The following is an 18,465-nucleotide window of genomic DNA, read 5'->3' as shown; positions in this document are numbered from 1 at the left end:
GGTGAGTGCTGCAAATGTGGGAAAAAGGGACACTTGGCAAAGGATTGCAAGAAAAATAAGAAGTCAGCAATGGAGGATAAAAACGATCAAGGTGAGGACTGACTATATGAAAGTCAGGAATCACTAGATAGGAATAATAGAAAAGGGACAAATGAGAATGTGATGGAAGGAGCAGAGAATGTGATAAAAGAAATAGAGGAAGTACAGGAAGCTACCGATAGTGAAGAAAATGAAATATTACACCTAGCCTTATTGAGCTTAGAGCTCTATTTGGCTGACAGAAAACCAGAAGTTACACTCCTGGCAGTAGGGAGGGAAGTCAAATTTTTGTGCGATTCAGGGGCATCACGAACCCTGGTACACCCCTCCAAACTACCAGAAAATTCAGAATCACATGATTTTATACTAGTGAAAGCAGCTAATGGACAGCTGTATCGGGAGCCTGTCTCCCATAACATTACAATAACAGATCCTGTTTCAGGACTGGCCCAGAAAAGCAAAATTGTTGTTTCTGCAAAATGCCCAGTGAACCTTTTGGGCAGAGATCTTATGCAACTATTTGGCATAGCAGTAGTTCCAACCATGCAGGGTATGGAAGCACAGCGACAAACTAATACTTTTGCAATGCAAACAGAAGGTGCGACATTTTATTGGTACAGCCAGGACTTGGTTACGACCAGCCCTGGAGCAATTACTGAAGATTTAATGAATGTAGCTATCAGTAAGTTCCCTCCCTTTGCATTGATATACAACACCTGTTGCACTGTACTCTGTATTATTGTAATACACCAGGACCTGACAAAGAATATGAACAAGAATTGTTTAAAAATCATGCAAACAGATTGGTATTGTGTAATCTGTACTGGGACATGAAAGGGAACAGTGTAGTTAGCTGTTCATTACCCCAGGAGTTCTTTGCACTTTATAAATCAAATCAATTACCACATGTTAGTTTAACTAAAGAGAAAGATTTGAAATGGGTAAACCTAGGAGAAAAAGTTACGAAATGGGAAAAGCAGACAGAATCAGAATTATTAGAACAGGGAGTACAAAGACAAAAATTGAACTGGATAACACAAACACATCCAGCTGTACACTTGTAGTCCAGTGAGGACAGCTGAGAAACCCTCTTATTAGAAGAGGAAGAAAAAGCTTTATTGGACATACTAGAAACCCTCTGGTCAACAGGAAAATCAGACGTAGGACTTATTCGCTCAGCAGGACCAGTTACTATCACGCCAAAGTCAGCATTTAGACCACAAAAAAGACAGTACCCCTTAAGAAAAGATGCAGAGGCAGGTATTAAACCTATCATAGCAGCTTTACTTAAGGAGGGAATACTGGTGGAATCTCCTGATTCACCATGTAACACACCCTTATTCCCAGTTAAGAAAGCAAACGGAGAATGGCGTATGGTCCAGGATTTACAAGCTGTAAATGACGCAGTAATACCAAGAGCACCTATGGTGCCAGATCCACACACCCTGTTGAATGATTTAAAACCTCAACAGAAGTATTTTTCTGTGGTAGATATCAGCAATGCGTTCTTTTCAATACAGATACACCCTGACAGCCAGTATTGGTTTGCATTTACATTTCAGGGGAAGCGGTATACATATACGCAACTACCACAGGAATATTGTGAAAGCCCAACAATATTCTCGCAAGAGATGGCAAGTAATTTGGTGGAATTTACCCCACTGAAAGGTAGTCAAATTTTACTTTATGTTGATGATATCCTGCTGGCCGCCCCCACCCAGCAAGATTGTAAGGAAGATACTGTAGCATTATTGAAATTTTTAGCCGCTGAAGGACACAAAGTAAGCAAAAATAAATTGCAGCTTTGGAGAAAACAAGTTAAATACCTTGAATATGTAATATCCAAAGATGCCTGGACATTAGACGAGGACAGAAAAATAGCAATCTTACAAGCACCAAAACCTACAACCAAGAAGGAAATGATGTCCTTCCTGGGTACAACTAATGTTTGTCGGAGCTGGATCCCAAACTATGCTTTGGAATCTGCACCTTTAACCAACCTGAATTTTAAGAAGCCCATGGCAGCACAAGATTTAATACAATGAACACCAGAAGCAGAATTAGCTTTCTGCAAACTGAAACAATTGATGGCATCATCATTAGTTTTATGATTACGGAACGATCACGAACGTTTTTTCCAAACTGTAGATTGCAAGCAAGGTTATATGACATCAGTGTTGACCCAACAGCATGGGGACAAGCAACACCCCATTGCTTATTATTCATCACAACTGGACCCAGTGGTGCAATCTCTACCCCACTGTATACAAGCAGTAGTTGCAGCTGCAATGGCAGTGCAGGCTTCGGCCTCAGTAGTGTTATTCCACCCTCTCACATTGAGAGTGCCTTATGCAGTCGCAATCATTTTACTGCAAGAAAAGGTAGCATATCTTTCCCCTGCTAGGCATCTTTCTTGTATGACTATATTGCTGAGCCAACCTCATATGACAATTCAATGATGTACAACTTTAAATCGATCTACCTTGCTCCCAACTCCTGCGGATGGAACACCCCATAGCTGCCTGCAGGTAATTGAGCAAAAGACACTGCCTAGAAAAGATCTTCCGGATGTTCCCTTGGATGATGCCAAGGTGACATATTACGTGGACGGCTCATGCAGAAAGAGTCCTACAGGACAGAACCTAACAGGTTATGCAGTAGTTTCTGATACTGAGATTGTAGAAGCAAAACCTTTACCACATAGCTTGTCTGCACAAGCAGCAGAGTTGATTGCCTTAACACGGGCATGTACCCTAGCAAAGGGTAAGAGCGTAAGAATTTTTACAGATAGCCAGTATGCTTTTTCTACTGTACATGTTTTTGCACAACAGTGGAAAAATCGAGGAATGGTGACATCTACTGGCAAACCGATTAATCATGCACAGTTTATTTTAGATTTGTTAGAATCTATTCAGTTACCTCAGAGAGTAGCTGTTTGTAAATGCATAGCTCACACAAAACAACAAGATAGGATTTCAAAAGGCAATGCAAGAGCTGACACAGCTGCAAAGCAAGCAGCCTCAGAAGGATTTCTTTTGAACAAAGAATTACAACCTTCTGAGATTTTAGACTTAGAAATGTTAAAAACAATGCAGACACTTACTACACGAGCTGAAAAACAAAAGTGGGAAAGACGAGGAGCAATTCTCAAAGAAGGGCTGTACATCTCCAAAGAGGGAAAACCAATATTACCATCTAATTTATTTAGATATGCAGCTTTGTTGAGCCATGGGCAGTGCCATGTCTCAACAGGGGGGATGGTACAGTTAGTAAACCGGGTATTCACTACGTATGGATTTACAAACTACACTAAAACAATTTGCCTGTCATGCCACACTTGTAATAAACATCATGCACAAGGGGCGTTAAAGCCAAAGCAAGGGAGTTTCCCTACACCACCATATCCGTTTCATACTATCTGTATGGATTTCATAGAATTTAGCAAATGTGAAAATAAAAAGTACTGCCTTGTCATTGTGGATATGTTTTCCAAATGGGTGGAGGCCTTTCTGACCAGTAAACTGGATGCAGCCACTGTTGCAAAGACCCTAGTTAAAGAAATTATTCCTAGATTTGGCATACCGGAAAGGATCTACAATGACAATGGTACACATTTCGTTAACCAAACTATACAACAGTTGAGCCAGTATTTTGGGATTTCTTTAAAACATCACTGTGCGTATCACCCGCAATCTGCAGGGTTGGTAGAGAGGCACAATGGAGTTTTAAAGAATAAGCTTAAGAAACTTATGACTGATACGCAGAAAAATTGGGTGTACTGTCTACCCCTGGCACTGTTGAGCATGAGAACTGTTCCGAATGCAAAAGGATTGACACCTTTTGAAAAGATTTTTGGGAGAGCTTATTATATACCTCAGTGGAAACCTCTCATGCCTGCAGACCAGGAGGCAGATTGGACACTTGCAGAGTACATGAGGAGTATGCTGAATAACAAACATCTTTTACAGTTTAATTCTGTTTCAGATAAAGACCAAACCAAACCATCTGAAGTGGCAGTAACCCCAGGCACGTGGGTCTGGGTGAAGACGATCAAGAAAAAGAATTGGACAACGCCAAAGTGGGAAGGTCTGTATCAAGTACTGCTGAGCACGCCCACAGCAGTCAAGATTGCAGAACGTTCATCTTGGATTCATTTGACACACTGTAAATTAGTTAAAAACTTTGAACTTGATAAAAATCTTGCTGACACACAGCAGCAGTAGAATGACAAGACCCAGAGTTAATAGAAATGCTGAGCAACTTCAACAGTGTTGCATAATCATCTTGATAACTGTATTAGTGACAATGTTCTTTTTGCTGTGGCTCTTGCTGTGGCCTTTCCTTTCTTCAGCCACACCAGCTAGACTGAACAAACGTGATCCAACACTCATAGACTGGCATCCGATCTTTAACACTTACCAAGCAATCAAATATGTGTATGCTGAGACTTTTAATATTTCGAATTGTTGGATTTGCACAGCTATACCAACAGCATACGGGGGATTATTAATGGCTGCTGTACCCTAGGGGTCAATGAGACTTGGGAAAACTTGATTTTTGAGACTACAAATGTTAATAGCAAAAAAGGATGAAGGCAATAAAAAGTCACTGATAAACAAAAAAAAAAAAAAAATGCCCAAACAACCACAAGGGAAGCCCGCAACACAGCTGGAAACTCCAAAAATTGGTTTAGTTTATTAGAACGCTACGAACGCTACTAACACAGTACGTTTTCGACAGAAGTCTTCATCAGAATCAATACAAATGTTAAATCGAGAGACAAAATTGCATTGTTCCTACCTGTTACACAAACAGGAACTGTGTGTTTTTATAAAAACGATACTATTCAGGTGGGTTGGAGCAAAAGTAATGTGACTGTTTCTTACAAATGTTATATTAAAGCCAATGATGCAGGAACAATTTGTGATGCAGATTATGACTTATACTTTGAGTCCTTGCATAAAACTGTTAGTGAAATACAACATAATCCTGTTCTCTTATAGATAAGAAAATGTTTCATGCAGGGAAAGTGTATATCAATACTAAAGTAGAAAACTGTTATTTTGTGTGTGGGAAAAAGGCATACAAATGGTTGCCTGAGAATTGGTCCGGCAGTTGTTTTTTGGGTTACCTGGTCCCGGCCATATGACACACTGAAGTTTTGCCTCATGGGCAAATTTGAAATGTCAGAGACGTCGCAAAAAACCCTGAAAATCCAATCAAGAAACCGATGGGACAGATAGAAGCAGGCTGGAGAAACCATAACTCTGTGAAAGACCAGAGTAAACTAACACACATGGACTTGAGTGATACTATTATATCCTGGGCTGGCATAGCCCCTGAATATGGCGCAGTTAAATCAATTTGGGAACTGAGAAAACTAACCAAACTTCTCGAGGTCATGAGCAATGCAACTTTTTCCGCTCTCGAATTAATGACTGATGAACTGAATGCAATGAGAACTGTGGTACTTCAAAAGCGCACGGCTCTCGACTTCCCCCTGGCGGCGAGAGGTGGTACGTCAAAGATGAGTGCTGTTCATACATTCCTGACAACCAGCACGAGATTAATGATCATTTGGAGGTGATTCAGCAAGTGTCAGACATGACCAGGCCAGGCCCGAACCCACTGACGGACTTTTTCCAGAAATTGTTTGGGGGGGGTGGGGTTCCATCCTAATGAACATACTGATTGCCATTTGTGTGGGATTACTCCTGTTAGGAGCATGTATTTGCTGTGGTATTCCCTGCATGAAAAGATTAATCAAAAATTTTATAGACATGTCAGTTTCTGAGACTTTGTATCAAAGTACTGAAATTGAAGAACTGTTGAAAAAATGAAACACTTTCATAAGTTAAAACTGAATGACTCTCTTAGCTGCAAATCCTCAGAGGAAGAGGTTAGGAGAAGAAGCAAACTGTTTATGCTTTTGAAAATAGAATAAAAAGTATTAACAGGGAGGAAATGTTAGAAAAATATGTATTAACATATGTGTGTAGTGCTTATTATAAGCAGAAAAGGATTAACACATTTTTATTCTATATGCAGCATTAGTTCTGTTTGAGACTGTAGAGGGTACAACCTGAAGAGTGAGAAATAAAAAAATATGTGCATTACCCTTATGTATAATGTACTTGGCTAAAGCACTCCTGGTATCCCCAATACTGCTGTAATAAATGTGTTCTCTGATTCCATCTCTTGAGGGCTCTGGTGGTCATGCATACATAAAATTGAAGATGCTGATTATACTGTGCCAAGTAGACATTTGTTGTAGAACAATCCGCATAGTGTCAAAACTTGTATCTCCTACCTGTCGTAGGATGTAGAAAGATGTTCCTATTGGCAACATACTTACAAAAACTGCCATGTCTACAACTAAAAGTCCTTTCTCTTATCAGATATTCTCTGATCATTTAAGTAACCTGTTCTATAACAAACATCTTTTCAAAGATTTCAAATTTGCTGCCAATATATGCCAGTTCTTGCGTATAACCTCCATGATATCTTTATTATCTGAGGTAAAGGGAAGACAATCTACAATCTCTGTTATGAGGTGTTCCATTTATCAGGATCTATCCTGTTCCCCTTGGAGAAGTAAGGTTTACCTCTCCCCTTTTTCTCCAGATGTATTACTTGGAACTGTGTGTCACACTCAAGTTCAGTATATCCTCCACTTATAAATTCTTCCTTCAATAACTTCATCTGTTCAGTCAAAATAACATCATTACTAGTAAGCCTAGACAGATGTAAAGCCTGTCCATTCAAAATATTTTTAAAAACATAATTCGGATGCATACTAGACCTCATTAAGAAGCTATTCTTTTTACAATTATTTCTAAATATCAGAGTATCTATAGAGGTTAGTTAGTTTCACATCTAAAAACTCATGGGATGTCAATTTTAGAAATGAAGTACTACCATTCAGATATTCAATAAAAATGTTTAGTTCTTCCATAGAACCTCACCATATACAAAATATATCATCCACAAACCTTCTATAATATAATAGATGTCAACTATACCGGTTGTTAGCTATTAACACTGAATTCTCCCAATGTGCCATTAGCCCTGTATTCTCTCAATTTGCCATAACAATGTTGGCATATGAGTTGACACATGGGGTATCCATGTACCCATGACAACCCTAAAAAGTTGTATGTAGTATTTAGCATCAAAAGTAAACATATTGTTCATTATTACTTCAAGAACTCTCTCATGTATTGTACCACAACATCATTACGGATACAAGTGAATAACGAACAAACATCCAATGTAACTAAAAGACCTAACTCACACAAATGGAACCATTTCCAAAACCTCAGAAAGGTTTACTAAAAAATGTTGCATGTCCCTCAAAATAGTGGGTGACTTCAAAAGTAAGGGGGTGCAAGTAAATTGATATAGGCTCATTGAGTCATCCTTGTCCCACTACAATGGGCCTATATGGTGGATCTATCAAAGATTTGTGGATCATAGGAAGCCTTTAATCAAAGGTATTACAGGTTTTTCCACCATACAAAAATCATACAAGTCTTTACTAATATACCTGTAAGAGACACTATCAAATAATTCACAATGAACATTGCTTATCAACTTTTGTATATCTATTAAACTTCTTCTTTTGGCTTTTCCCAGTTAGGGGTCGCCACAGCAGATCACCTGTCCGCTCATGATTGGTAGTAGAGTTTTACAGTGTCGAGTTGGCAACCCAGCACCCAACCTTCCACAGAAGGCACACACATGCACACACTCACTCACACCTAGGGCCAATTTATAGTGCCCAATCCACCTACAGCATGTCTTTGTGATGTGGGAAGAAACCGCAGCACCCGGAGGAAACCCATGCGACCACAGGCAGGACATGCAGACTCCGCACAGAAGGCACCCCAGACGAGGATCAAACAACAGAACCTCTTGCTGTAAGGTGACAATGCTAACCGATGCACCACTGTGGCTGCCCATTGTATATTTATTAAACTAATAAGCTTATATGGGTTTACTATCGTTTGTTGGAACAGCACATTTCCCATTTGAATCAATGAAAAGTAAAACTGAAATAAAACAAAATGAACAGTCACAATGCCGACCAAATGCTCGACACATTTGAGTCGACATGGTTACCGAAATCAGCACGTGATAGCCATATAGGAGCTGATGTAAATCAAGCTCCTATACGACATATCCCATTTTGGCAGGAGGGCAAGCCCCCCACACCCCTACTTATATATTCTAACTCCGAGATCGCACTACAGTGAGGATATGGATGGATTTCTAATCCCCACTGTATCGCGATCTCCGTGCAGATAGTCGAATTAAACTTATGAGAATGCAGTAGTGCATCCGTATAGTGTAATTCTACTATCTCATCCACTTTTGTTTTGTGCTCGACATTCTGATTTTCAGCAGCAATGCTGCCGACAGAATATCGTTCGCACAAACAATAGTAAACCACTTATATGTAGTAACATCAGACATTTCAAGCATTTTGTTCACATAATCTTGCCATTTCAGTGGCACCACCCTTATCAGAAGGACAAATTATAATATGCACATCTTTTTGTAGCTCCTGCAGAGCTCAAAAGTTATTTGATGCAAAATTATAAAAACATTTCTTAATAGATATATTACAGAATTCAAATAATTCATGCTCACAAGTATGTGAGAAGGCTTCTACATGGAGATGAAATTCATGGCAAAACACACTCAGTTTCTTCAAAGAAGGATGCTGTACATCAGAACTGGAGAATAAAACATTCAACATACTACGATAGAATAGTTTCAGATCCGTCATAACATCACTAAAATTACTAGTAGCTATAGGAATAAAAGTCAGTCCTTTACTTAAAACTTAACTGTTCATCACTCAAGATAACATCAGAAAAAATATATATTAGTTCTCCTTCATTTGTTTCCAAAAATTCTTGACTGATGGAGTGACTGTCCACTGGAATGTTTCCATCATTTCCTTCCCTGACTGGGAGACCTCTGCCTCTCTCCTGTCTCTTATGGGAAGAGGCAAGTTTAAAGACAACTGCTTGTCACTATATATAGTATGAGAACTGGTTTAGGTCTCACTGTGAAATGACTGTGATAGAGAGAAGGATGCAGCATTATCTAGGCCTGCAGTAGAAGTATTAGGCACAGTGGAAATATTCACAAAAGAATCCAAGGAGGTACCAGGAGCTATCACCCTCATATCATCATTCACTTGTTCATCAGGTGAGTTTTGTATTTTATCCATGGACTTCACCTGCTTATGTTCCTTGTCTCTAGGCCATGAAGAAACATTACTAAATTTAAAATCTCTTAAATCTCTTTCTAGCTTCGACCATTTTTGCTGTTGTAATTTACACTCAAATGAGGTGACGAATGAAATAATGTCATCAACAGCTTTCTCAGCCATAGTCTGATAATTGCTCCAAATAATTTATTTCTAATCCCATTCAATTCTGTCACCATACTTTCTTCAAGCTGAAGTGAATGTTGAATCAAAAGTTGTACATAACCAAAACTTGTATCTAGATTTAACTTCTGCCACTTAGATAACAAGTCAGGATAATTCTGGCCATATGCAGGCATTTTGATAATATGTAACCCACATGGTTGTTGTTGCTGTTGTGTCTTTTTGGCTTTTCCTGGTTAGGGGTCACCACAGCGGAACTCCGGTCTACTAATGATTGGCAGTATATTTTTATGGTGCCGAGTTGCCAGCCCGACGCCCAACCTTCAGTGAAGGCATGTCCATTCATGCATGTCTTTCAGAGGCTACTCAACTAAAATGCAGACAAGCCTCAATATATTTCCTCTGCCATTGCCACTAATGTTTAACAAAGGCTTCCACTAGTTCTCTACACAGTCTAAGATATTCACGTATATCAAAATGATCAAATCCATCACCTTCATTCATGTCTTTTAACTCAAATAATAATAATGGATTACCTTGTGTTCGAACCAGTTCATTAACTAGACCCTTGTCCTTTACAGAGTCTCCACAAACAGGATTAAAATCCAGTTTAATGTCAAGTCCCTTGGTCATGCTTCTGGGCAGAAGAATCAACAGCAGCAAACAGCAAAATCAAAACCACTGCACCAGATAAAGTCCAATTCCCACTTCAAATAAATGTATCAATGAATTCAAACAGGCAGAGGACCAGCATGGCATAAAATCACAAAAACTTTTATTAGAAACCAAATATGAAGTTAAAAACTGTGTAAGCACTTTCACGTAGTGCTACTACACTTCAGACATAACTGCTTTAAACAAACAACTCTCCTTTTAAAATAATTACCATCCAATTACATCCCTAGACCAGTTAAAACTAATTGGGCTCATTAAAAGAAACAGTGTGTTAACGCCATCATACTGCAAATACAAAATGCTCTGCTTACTGATAAACCCATATGTACAGAACTGCATTCAAATCAATGCAATATGCAGTGCAAAATGCTTTCTAATACTATAAAAATCTATCACATTATTAATAATCATCACACTCTGTTTCTTTTAATGAGATAAGTAATTGTATTTCAAAAGTTAGGCATAAAGTGTATTGCACAACCTTCAGACTCTGATCTTTTAGGAGTCTCCCCAGACTACATACATAGATACAGGAGTATCCCTTAATCATCCTTGTCTGTTACTGACTGGGGAAAAATAAGGAGAAAAATTTTAATTTTCTGATTATGCTGTTTAATCTGAACAGGGCTGTGATATGACACTGTTAGGATAAAGCTGATTATGGCCCCTGCTCTCACAGGGCTGTGATATGACACTGTTTGGATAAAGCTGATGATGGCCCCTGCTCTCAACTGTACCCATTCTAACACCAGCCTTGCTCAGATGTGTGTGTACAGAAAGCAGCTGTAGGTGGTGTGTGTGTGGGGGGAGGCTGGAGATTATATAGTTATTACTTCTTTAATTTTCATCACAGTCAAATCTTAGAGATGTTTGGGATGAGGAACAGATAGAAAGTTATAATAGTTTGAAAAAGTTGAAGAATAAGGCAAAATGTATGAAAAGGAAGACACAAAGTAATGTGCATGGTGTGAGGAGCCAAAGATGGGAGGAAACAGGGGGGAGGACTGGAGTGTTCATGTGGGGGATGGCTGCAAAACTGACCTAGGCCACCATTTCACTAAGTCCAGACCTGTCTATAGAATTGTTGCAATGCATCATTGCTGCAACTAAATGCCAATAACTGTAAATGTCCCTTTGTGAGATGGACGAACATAGCTTTGTACATAATGCAAGAGCATTGTTGCTACAGGTAAGTCTGTGTGGTCTACTCCTAAAAGTTTGCACTTTGAACTAAAAGGTTGCTTAGGTAAGAGGGCAGTGACACAGTGATACTTAGACTAGAAGTACTTAGGGGGAACCCGAACGTGGCATTGGCTGGGGAGCCCACAAAATGCTAACACTGGCCTTGTAGGGGACTAATGAACATGGCAAGGTTGCAAATAGGTTTGTGCCCCTGCAAAAAATAAAGTTCACTGAAAAAGTGTTTTTTGGCTTTTTTTTTCCTTTTCAATCAATAATATTTGGGTGAAAGCTATTCAGTCAGTCAACATGAATCCATAGCCTCATAGGATCATAGGAAGTTATTAGGCTATTGGCCCGGAGGCCCCTATAAGCCTAGCCAAGAGTTTAACCCATGTTTATACAAATCAGAACCCGATGCCCCTGTCCAGCAGGGCACGGATGGAATCCTGGAATCCCAGGGATGTATTTTCTATTTCCCATCCAGTTATCCAGGTTGCACTTAAGGGGTAAAAAAGTATTCTTCTTGACATGGAGAGGACTCTATTCCACAGATGAGGGAGTCTCTGGGACACAAATCTGTTCTGCCAACAAGTCCTACTGATGTCACAGACCATGTTGAGACTGCACATGCGAGTTGCTTGATTGGACCCCGACTTGCGGATATGCAGCAGTCCCATCAAGGTGGGGACTGAGGTCACCTTATATGCCAGACAGAGGTCACCTCTGAGGAGTCTGTATGAAGATGAGTAGAGGAAAAGATTTTTGAGGCCCTGGATTCTCCTGGTGAATAACCTCTGTGTTCTCTCCAGCTGCTGCATGTGCTTTGAGAAGTACATGCCAAATGGGGGTGTTGTACGCAATAATATATGGGTGAAAGCTATTCAGTCATGGCATTTATGGCAGTCATGGCTTAGTGGTAGGTCATACAGACTAATGTTACCAATAATGGGCCTTATAAGGGAAGGATACAGGGATGTTATGACTTCCTTGTCCCTGGATGAGATACCCTTACTTATAACGTGGGCCATATAGAAAGCTTTCAATACAATGGAAGCAACATGGTGGTCAAAAGTCAGGTTGCTATCAATCTGGGTGCTCAAATAGCTCATGACCGATTGCATGCTTAGGACGTTGTTATTAATGTGATGATCTGTGGGGACATCGCTCTCCCCAAAGGGGATGATGATGCATTGTTTTTTGTATTCAGCTTGAGGCCATGTTCCTGGCACCAGTCATGTGTTTGTGCGAGACCCTCTTGGAGGATGTCCATGTTACTAGGGGAACTGATGACAGGGCCCAGCTTGCAGTCATCTGAAAACTTGGTCAGCCATAGCCCACTGGTTTTGGCCTGCACCTCAAAAAAGTATATACCAAATAAGAGAGGCCCCAAGACTGAACCCTGGGATATGCCACTCGGTCTGGGGAGATGGTGACTTTGAAAATGACCGCTTTATGGTCGGATCTTACAAGGGAGGATGATATTGCAGGGATGCTGCAGTGGTTACTCATGTTGGTTAATACCAAGTCCAAGATTTTATCATCTTTTGTGGGGGTATTGATTAGCTGTTTCAAGGCATCTGCATTGACAAAATCGAGGAATCTTTGGGCATTTGTGTTCTAGCATAAGACTTTCTTTCATTCTATGTTTGGGTAAAGTCACCAAGGATCAGGGTAAAGGGTTGAATCTTGATAAATTTGAAGAGGTCTAGATAAGCAGATAGGGCACCTTGAGTCAGACTTGGGGACTGGTAGATAGCTATGATTTGTATAGGGGTCTTGTCAATGGTTAACTGCATCTGAAGTGTCTCCTGTGCATCATACTGTTTGCTAGAAACAACAAATGGTGTTACTGCCAAAATTCAGCAAGACAACGATACCACACCAAGAACTTTATTAGATAAAGCTTTCGGGTCTACACCCTTCATCAGTATCATACTGATGAAGGGTGTAGACCCGAAAGCTTTATCTAATAAAGTTCTTGGTGTGGTATCGTCATCATACTGTTTGACCAGCCGGGAGGTGTGTATGTCTTTAATATAAATACTGAAACTCCACCCCCTTTGGCTTTACTACCCACAGTTTTGGGTCTGAATGTATAATAGGATGAGTAACCAGTTATGGCTGAGGTGCTCTCCGCAGCTTTGAACCAGGTTTCTGTGACTGCACAGATGTCAGCATTTTCCAGGGTTAAGAATGCTTGCAATGAGTGCAGTTTCATGTTTAGACTCCTAGCATTTAGCAGCATGACCTTTAAAAATTTAAACAAAAAGCAAATTAATGTTGGTAGTTTTAATCTCATCACTTTATCTAAAAAAAAGCACTATGGGGGAGGCAAATACCTTTGCCAGAAGCGTGAAGCCCAAGTGAAACAGATGCAGGCTATCTCTGGCAAAGCGTCGTGGTCTGTCAATCATATCTTGCCAGGCTGTCAGGCATTGGATCCCTCTGTAAAGACACCAGAAACTAAGCCAATTGTTAAAGTCAATCATTTTCTGTTTGTATTGAGGCATCATTCTGGGTGACAATAGAATGTTGTTTAAGGCTAGGGACATACCTGCCTAGGACACACATTCAGCGAGTTCAATCATGTTTCTCTTCTTATAGTCCAACTGGTATGTCTCAAATCATTCACACAAACATGGACTATGACAGAGTCATAACAGTACCCGTTTTTGAGAGACTTGACTACGTGTGTGATATGGCAGATTCTGGCCCCTGACAGACAGCTAACTGTGACCTTCTCCTTAAAAAGCCTGGTGATAGACACATCTGGGTGTCTCACAATGGAGTCTCCTAAGACTAACATGTTGGGTTTATGGTTAAGCTTTACTGGTTGTGGGAAACAGGTGTGTGAACTATGTATGGTATGTGGTGTGGAGGGCTGTGGAGATAGTGTGTGTTTTTGCCTCGGAGGTCTCCTTTGTTTGGGTATGTTTTTGTTGAGGACATCCACATTTGTGGGTGTGTTGTGTAGGTTTGGGTGTTGTTTGAGGTATGGTGATTGTGTTGACAACCTTCTCAGTGCCAGATATACAGGCTTGTGAGGGAGAGAGCATAGACTCTAGGTTCCTAATGTAATTGCAACTCTAGAAAATTGTGTTCCTAAGTGGTAGTAAAAGGTGGCTGTCTGTGTACATAAGGCAGTTGCTACTGTCTCAGGATGCCCATATAAACCAGACTGGCAGGAGAGACTGTAGGAAATTTTCCATCCATATTTGTCAGAATCTGAGAAAAAGGATAAAGAAAGCTAAGGGGAAATCCTAAAGCCCAAGTGCTTAACCCAAAACTAACAGGCTATAAATAAATAGTAACAAATGCAACAGAAAGGATGCAATTGAACACTTTAGAGAAACAAGCTGCAGCAACTTACAGAAAAAGCAAGATGAAGTAATTAAGCAGGAGGTGGAGGAAACACAAATACAATAAAAGAAGCTGAATAAAGTGCTTTTTTGTTTTTGTTATTTTTAGTTAGTAAACTGGAACGGGAGAGAGGAGAAACGGAAGAAAATTCAAGGTTTAGGAACTAAGGGGTTTCACCTTCCGAAATAATCAATGAATTACGTAGAATGAGCTAATGAGATGGGACTAGGAGGAGCATCCCTTATCAAATTTACAGTATGGGTGGAACACAGCAAAAGCCCCAAACTATACGAAAAGAGCAGTTAGGCGGGAGGCTGTAAGAAAAACAAAAATTCATCCAGAGATCAGTAAATATATAAATGGAGACACAGAAAAGTAAATAATTCAGTCAAACAAATAAATAAAAACAGTGCAGTGTTGTTATGCAAATAACTAAAAAAACAGTGCAGAACTGATAAGCAAATACATATACCTAGTGCAGTACAAAGTGTAAAAAATGTACTTGTGTAGCTCTGTAATTCAGATTAAGAAACACTCTCCAGCAGGCACAAATGGAATTCTAGCAAGATATGCAGAAATTCACTCAAATGTAATATTTTTACACCAGCAAGATAAAAGACCGTTCCAAAGCCACACACAGAGACAAACAGATAACACAGAAGCTGTTTGACCAGTTTTTCCTCTCGGGAATGATATTCTGCAATGAATACATCACAAACTCACAGTACGGGCAGGCAACAGCAAGCTACCAATCATTTCTTCATCATTGCCCTAAATCATAAAAATATGCTGCAATAAAACCAACAGATAGTTCACATACTCTAATTGCATACAGTTAATAGCGTATGCCATGAAACTATTTTTAAAGTAATGCAATGCAGACCTGCAAAGCATAATGCTTACATCCTGCAGTTTTGTTGCAGATCACTTCTACTGAAAACATTCAGAACAAACCGTAGTCAGTTTACTTACTTGTATCTCCTGGAATTCTGTCTCATTCTTGGTTTGTAAATCTTTAAGATCTCTGACTTTTAGTTCCAGGGATGACAATGATGTTTTCAATTTTTCCTGTAGATTTTAACAAATTAAAATAAATAAGTGAATAAACAAGAGCAGCAAACTATAATAATCCCTTTATATATGGGGGTGGGGAAGCAAAATACATGGTTTTCTATTAAATCCTGAAAACTAGAGCACTTTGGCAAGCACACAATTTTAAAAAATATGTTTCAGGATTACTACTATTTTACTGTGCACTTGTGCCGTCTCTTTTGGTTTTGTAGTTGTCTATTAAAAACTTTATTTGGAAAGCGGAGTGTAATGGACAGATGTACAGACAGTGGTGTGTATGTTAAGAACCACAAGTTATGGTCAAGAGCAACTGATATTTATTTTACAAAATTACACAACACATAATGAGCACATCCTATAATCTAAAGTTCAAAGTTCAGAAAACGGATAAACCCTGAAACTGGAAGTGATATTTATTATATAACTACAACAAAGAAAGGACAAAAACTGAGAAGTAAAACTATGGAAAACACCTCCAGTGCCATCTAGCCACAAACAGAATCAGGTAACTGATGGGGGGCTCAAGGCATCTGGCTTGCACATATATACATAAATTATATATATATATATATATATATATATATATATATATACACACACATACACATATATATACATATACATATATACATATATATATATATATATATATATATATACACACACACACACACACATACACATATACATATGTATTATATATAAAAACACACATTTTATATATATATATATATATATATATATATATATATATATATATATATATATACATATATATATATATACATACACACACACACACACACACACACATATATACATATGTATATGTGTGTGTGTGTGTGTGTGTGTGTGTGTGTGTGTGTGTGTGTGTGTGTGTGTGTATATATATATATATATATATATATATATATATACACACACACACACAAACACTTCAAAACTTCCCAAGACGAACAAAAGATGATGGAGCCAGTGATAAGCTTCCGTCCCTTTATTACATTTTTTATATATATATATATATATATATATATATATATATATATATATATATATATATATATATATATATATATATATATATATATACATATACACACACACATTGGGCTATATATATATATATATATATATATATATATATATATATATATATATTGATGGGCTGTGGACCTGCTTTCCCTCATTTAATGCCTTGGTAACTGCCTCAAAGAAGTCCACCAGGTTTAGGAGGCATGATCTGCCCTTAAAGTCAAACTGGGCTATATATATATATATATATATATATATATATATATATATATATATATATATATATATATAGCCCAGTTTGGCTATGTTAAGGGCAGATCATGCCTCTTAAACCTGGTGGACTTCTTTGAGAGAGTTACCAAGGCATTACACGAGGGAAAGCAGGTCCACACAGCCCATCTAGATCTCGCAAAGGCTTTGGACACCTTTCCCCATTCTAGTATTATAGACAAGCTCACCAGCTTGAACAAAAACCTTTACATTATGAGATGGGTTGCCACCTTGCTCATGGATAGAACCCACATGGAGAGAGTTGCAGGCTCTAGGTCAGACTCTAAACCAGTTACAAGTGGCATCCCCCAGGGCTCAGTCCTACTACCCCTCCTGTTCGGTATATCCTTCTCAGAGGTATAGGCAAGCAGAGGAAGACTATGGCTGACCAAGTTCGCAGACAACTGCAAACTAGGGGCCATAATTAATTCTCTGGCTGATACGACACCCTCCAGAAGGGTCTCAATGAGACGGATACCTGGTGTCAAAATCATGGCCTCAAGCTAAATGCCAAAAGTGCATAGTCATCCCCTTTGGAAAAAATAAAGTACCCACAAACTACCACATAGGTGGTAGTCCCCTAAATACAGAAAATACAATAAGGGATCTGGGGACCCAAGTAGATAGTATTCTCTCCATTGATAATCATATTGCCAAAATGGTTAGAAAATCCTTCTATGTGGCCCACCTAATCACAAAAGGGTTTTCATCTAGAACAAGAGGTTATTGTGCCTCTCTACTCATCACTCATTAGATCCATCATAGAATACAATGCCCCATTTGGGATGTACCTTAAAAGACACCTGCAACAGCTGGAAAGACCACAAAAGTACCTCACCAAGAGGATTACTGGCCTCAAAAAGATGCCCTATGCAGCCCGACTCAAGAAACTATAGGCTGTACTCAGTTGCATACCGCTTACTCAAGAGGTGATCTATGCCTGACATACAAGGCCATGTCCAACCCAGAATTAAAGGACATGCTCCACCTAAAAAAAAAAAAAAGAAATCCCGGAGAGCCACACGCTCTAGAGATATAAACCTCACCACAACGATAAATAGGACATGTTGGAGAGATAGATTCCTGTCCCAGAGACTCCCCATGCTTTGGAACAGGATTCCAGTATACATCAGGCAGAGCCCATCACTAACTCTCTTCAAGAGAAACCTTGACGGGTGAATGGGAAACAGAAAATTTACTCTGGGGATCACTGCAGTGGCTCTGCTGGACAGTGGCGCAGGGAACTAATGGCTCTGCTGGACAGAGGCACAGGGAAGTAATCTAAGGGGGTGGCGAAAGCCAACACATTCTGGCTAGGCTTATAAATGCCCTTGGGCAGATATATAGTTTCATAGGTAAGTACTAGACTATATATATATATATATATATATATATATATATATATATATATATATATATATATATATATATAT

General features: G+C 39.1%; 1 protein-coding gene across 3 annotated transcripts in view; it reads right to left on the bottom strand.

Moving 5' to 3' along the window:
* Nucleotides 1–18,465, bottom strand: part of LOC122813914 (zinc-binding protein A33-like) — a 425,931-nt gene that overhangs the window by 295,686 nt on the left and 111,780 nt on the right. For all 3 annotated transcript variants that reach the window (XM_044086458.1, XM_044086457.1, XM_044086456.1), the window contains exon 2: nucleotides 15,632–15,727. In XM_044086458.1, coding sequence (XP_043942393.1) covers nucleotides 15,632–15,727 — 96 coding nt within the window. The remainder of the gene's footprint in view (nucleotides 1–15,631; nucleotides 15,728–18,465) is intronic.

This window comes from Protopterus annectens, chromosome 10.part0 (genome assembly GCF_019279795.1).
Source record: "Protopterus annectens isolate FY-2018-M chromosome 10.part0, PAN1.0, whole genome shotgun sequence".
Classification (NCBI taxonomy): Eukaryota; Metazoa; Chordata; order Ceratodontiformes; family Protopteridae; genus Protopterus; species Protopterus annectens.
Note: the sequence above shows the minus strand (reverse complement) of the source record. Positions and strands in the feature narration are given on the sequence as shown.